Source organism: Condylura cristata, unplaced genomic scaffold, assembly GCF_000260355.1.
Source record: "Condylura cristata isolate star-nosed mole 26May11 unplaced genomic scaffold, ConCri1.0 scaffold00032, whole genome shotgun sequence".
In the NCBI taxonomy this organism is placed as follows: Eukaryota; Metazoa; Chordata; class Mammalia; order Eulipotyphla; family Talpidae; genus Condylura; species Condylura cristata.
This window is the reverse complement of record NW_004567133.1, coordinates 8,659,885-8,664,209: the sequence shown is the minus strand read 5'-3', so window position 1 is coordinate 8,664,209 and position 4,325 is coordinate 8,659,885. Positions and strand designations below refer to the sequence as shown.

Here is a 4,325-nt window from a genome sequence, read left to right as displayed (position 1 = left end):
GATGGATGGATGGATGGATGGATGGATATGGATGGGTGGATGATGGATGGATGATGGATGGATGGATGGGTGATGGGTGGAAGGATGATGGGTGGATGGGAGGATGGATGGATGGATGAGTGGAAGGCAGTGTGGGAGGAAGGGACAACTGGCATGTGCATGTCTTCCTGTGTCCAGGGCCCATTTTTGGCCTCAACCAGAGACCCATGGAGGCGAGGCTGACGTGAGAGCCATCTGCCCTGACTTGCCCACCTCTCTCCACAGGTGCCACAATGCAAGTGAAGAAGTACCTGCTGAAGTGCCTGCACCGGCTGCAGAAGGGCCCTGGCTACACGTATAAGGAGCTGCTGGTGTGGTACTGCGATAACACCAACACCCATGGCCCCAAGCGCATCATCCGTGAGGGGCCTAAGAAGAAGGCCATGTGGTTCGTGCTCACCCTGCTCTTCGCCTCCCTGGTCTGCTGGCAGTGGGGCGTCTTCATCAGGACCTACCTGAGCTGGGAGGTCAGCGTCTCCCTCTCCATCGGCTTCAAGACCATGGACTTCCCGGCCGTCACCATCTGCAATGCCAGCCCCTTCCAGTAGGTGGTCTCTGGGGGCTTCTGTTTTTAAGCATCTTCCCAACTTTTCTTCCTTCCCTCTCCTCCCTACCTCCTTCCCCTTGCTTCCCTTCTCCTGTCCTCTCCTTTCTTTCCTTCCTTCTTTGCCTTCCTTCTTTCCCTTTCTCCTTCTCTTCTTCATTCTCTCTTTGCAGCAACAAAGATTCAAAATTCATAAACCTCCTAGGCTGAAAGAGCCTAGGCATGCCAGCACCTATTTATTGCGTCAATATGCATTTATTGCGCACCTGCTACATGCCAGGTACTGCTCTGGGCACTGAGAATGCATCAATGAGCAAAAGAAACTCCCTGCCCTGTTCACAGAAAAAAGACATTAATACTTTTCCATAAACACTGATCTAATTGTATTTGTGAGGATAGAAAACAAACAGAAATCACATATCATAGCTTAGGAGGTGCCAAACAATGTCCCCAGATTGCTGCTGGAGAACTAGGGCCCCAGGATTGTAGACCTGCCCCTCGTCCCTGGCTTCCTTTCCTTCCCTGGGAGCAAGAGAGCAGAACACTTTGTGCAACCAGCTCACCCACCAGAGCCCATCGCCCTGGTTCCCACCTCAGCTCTGCCCCTTATTGTGGCATGAACTTGGGAAATCACAGCACAGCCCAGCGCCCAGGTCTCCTTCTCTGGACATGAGGATCAGAACTATGGCAAAGATTAAATAAACAAAGACATGGAAAACATTGGAAGCTGGCACGTGAGCTCACTAGAATGTGAATTTCATAGGGAAAGAGACCAGATTGGACTTGCTTGCTAGTGGGTCCTCTGCTTTACACCGTGTCTGGCACATAGAAGGTGTTCATGAAATATTTGATGGGTGAATGTGAGGTGGAAGGACGCAGAAGGTGTGTGGGTGGGCGCAGAGGCGGTGCCTGGGCAGGGCTTGGGGGCAAACTTGCCAGGGAAGGCAGACTGCAGTGCCCCTTCCTCTCCTGACCCACTGTCCCCCCACTCAGGTACACCAAGGTCAGCCATCTGCTCAAGGACCTGGATGAGCTGATGGAAGCAGTCCTAGACAGGATCCTGGCCCGAGAGCCGAGCCAGAGCAATGCCACCCGGGCCCTGAACTTGGCCATCTGGAACCACACACCTCTAGTCCTTATCGACGAGCGGAACCCCCACCACCCCGTGGTCCTCGATCTCCTTGGGGACAACCACAATGGCTCAGCCAGCAGCAGCCTGGCACCAGGAGATGTCTGCAATGTCCACGGGTGCAAAATGGCCATGAGACTAGTAAGTCGCCCCCCGGGCACACGCCCTAGGCACTGAGCTGGTTTTCGTTAATGACCTGGGCCCAGTGCCTGTATGTTTGCATGACTTTTTGAAAAAAATGGAAACTGTCGGTAGGTTGGTGTCTGTCCTTTGGATGCAAGTGACCAGCTCAAACTAGCTCACGCAGAACAGGGAGTCCGTCGGCTCAGTGCTGAGAAGTGGCTGGATCCAGGCTGTCAAGTGCTGTCACCAGCATGCCAGCACCCACTGCCTGGGTCCCTTTCGTCAGCTGTAAAGCAGGCGTGTCCCTGGTGGCTCAGCAGCTCCCTGGGTCAGGCCCTGTTGGACACATGTGTGCGCACCAGGGGCGGGGGCAGAGATTAGTAGACGTGAAGCCCCAGGACAGGCCAGGGACAAAGTGAGTGTTAAGTGTCACCACCCGGGGTGGGGGAGGGGAGTGCGGAGTCCCAGGAATGGGCCCGTGCAGCCAGGAAGGCCACCTCAGACAGGGAGAAGCTGCTCCAGGGATCTAGGAGAAAGGGCCTGGTGAGGGCCAGTAGGGGCAGAGAGGTCAAGGCCGGCATCCCAGGCCCAAGCCTATCTTTGTGAGGGAGCCTGCCCCTCCATGGGGCCTTCCCCTGCTGGGAGACACAACCTCACAGCCTGAGTCCCTGGGTCGGCCCAGCCCTGCAGAGTAGCCTCTGCAAGTCAGGGTTGGGGTAGAGTGGGAAAGGACTCAGGGCGGTGGAGGGCCCGCGTGTGTGTCCGAGCTGCGGGTGCACGAGAGTGGGGCCGCTCGGTGAGTCCGGGCCGGGGCGCAGCGCGGGGATGTGTGTGCGCAGCTGTTCCCGTGACCTCCTGGGGCTCTGGTGTCAGACGTGGGCCTCTGCGGACCTGTGTCCTGTGGGCATGTGCGTGCACACGTGTGTGTGTGTAGTGTGGCCACGTGTGTGTTGTGGGTGTTCGAGGGGTGTGTGCTCCTGTTAGCTGCCTCTGGGCTGCTGGTGACTGAGCGTCCCTGAGAGGGGACGGACAGCCCCTGAGCTCACGGAGCCGGGGCGCCGCCCGACGAGGCCGAGCCCGCAGGCCCCTCGGGCGGTGGAGGTGCCCGGGCAGCAGCCCCGGCCCACAGGAACCCTCTCGGCCTCCGCAGTGCAGCAGAAATGGGACCGTGTGCACCTACCGGAACTTCACCAGTGCCACCCAGGCCGTGACGGAGTGGTACAGCCTGCAGGCCACCGACATCTTCTCGCAGGTGCCGCGGCGGGAGCTGATGCAGATGGGCTACCCCGCCGAGCGGCTGATCCTGGCCTGCCTGTTCGGGGCAGAGCCCTGCAGCCACAGGTGAGCCCTGCCTTCAGCACGTTGGCACCCAGGGCCCCGCCGCCCGACCGTGACCTCTGCACCCCCACGGCTTTGGTCGGATTCTGGAGGCCACCGCTTCAGGAAAAGTCTGAAAGGAAAGCCAGACAGAAGGGAGGACAGTCAGGTGACGGTGGGGGCCTGGCCTCCCCTGCGGGGTCTGGAGCGCAAACCACACGCAGAGCCCGGTCAGTCGGTCAGTCGGTCACGCTGGCTGGGCACGACCCAACCAGGGTCTCCTGACTTCCCAGGCCGGGGGCTTCTCAGGCGCCTGGAAAAAGGGGCTTTTGGTGAGTCTTGATAGGCTCCTGGGCCCACTCTCTTGGGGACGTTGCCTCAGTTCAGTTCGTTCAAGTCAGGAACCTTCAGGAAGTTCTATTTAGAATCAGCTGGAAGCTGTGGGCCCTCCGCCCTCCACGGTCACTAGCCGAACGCACCAAGCAGGCTGCACACCAGCCCCTGTGACGGGGAAAATTCGCTTGGCTGGCCGCATGCCGGATCCCACTTTCTCGTCCAGCTCCAGCGCCCTCTGTTCAGGGCCCACCTGCCCAACCACACCTGGCAGCTCTGGCACCAGGGCTGCAGGTTCACGCGCTCACTGAGAATACATGCAGTGCTGTTGTTGCAAGTGCACGGCCCCCCTCTCCCGAGCTGGCCTGGGGCACGGCCCCCCTCTCCCGAGCTGGCCTGGGGCACGGCCCCCCTCTCCCGAGCTGGCCTGGGGCATGGCCCCCCTCTCCCGAGCTGGCCTGGGGCACGGCCCCCCTCTCCCAAGCTGGCCTGGGGCACCTGGGAGTCCCCACCTCCAAACAATAATAATAAAGCAGAGAAGCTGTTAGCAGAAAAGAGGGGAACAGCTGGCTAGTGGGTGGACACCACGGCCTGTGTTGACCACGAGTGTCTGGGCCAGGCCAGTGACGCCTCCAGCTGAGTCTGGGGCTCAAACCTCGTGGAGGGGCCAGGCCGCCGAGCTCAAATCCTGGCTCTCTCTCGCACGCTGTGTGACCTTGACGGAGGCTCTTAACCTCCCTGTGCCTCAGTTTTCCTGCCCCCTTACAGGATGCAAGTGTGCCTGCTTTGCTGGCTAGTGCTGGATATTAAATGAGCTAATATGCAAGCGCTGACAGTAGA

The 4,325-nt window shown here is 59.4% G+C and overlaps 1 protein-coding gene across 1 annotated transcript in view; it reads left to right on the top strand.

Moving 5' to 3' along the window:
• The first annotated feature begins 267 nt into the window (after positions 1-267).
• The window catches only part of SCNN1B (sodium channel, non voltage gated 1 beta subunit), a 19,594-nt gene continuing 15,536 nt past the window's right edge, over positions 268-4,325 (top strand). Inside the window, exons 1-3 of the mRNA XM_004692069.2 lie at positions 268-583; positions 1,577-1,853; positions 2,986-3,176. Coding sequence (XP_004692126.1) covers positions 273-583; positions 1,577-1,853; positions 2,986-3,176 — 779 coding nt within the window. The 5' untranslated portion in view covers positions 268-272. The remainder of the gene's footprint in view (positions 584-1,576; positions 1,854-2,985; positions 3,177-4,325) is intronic.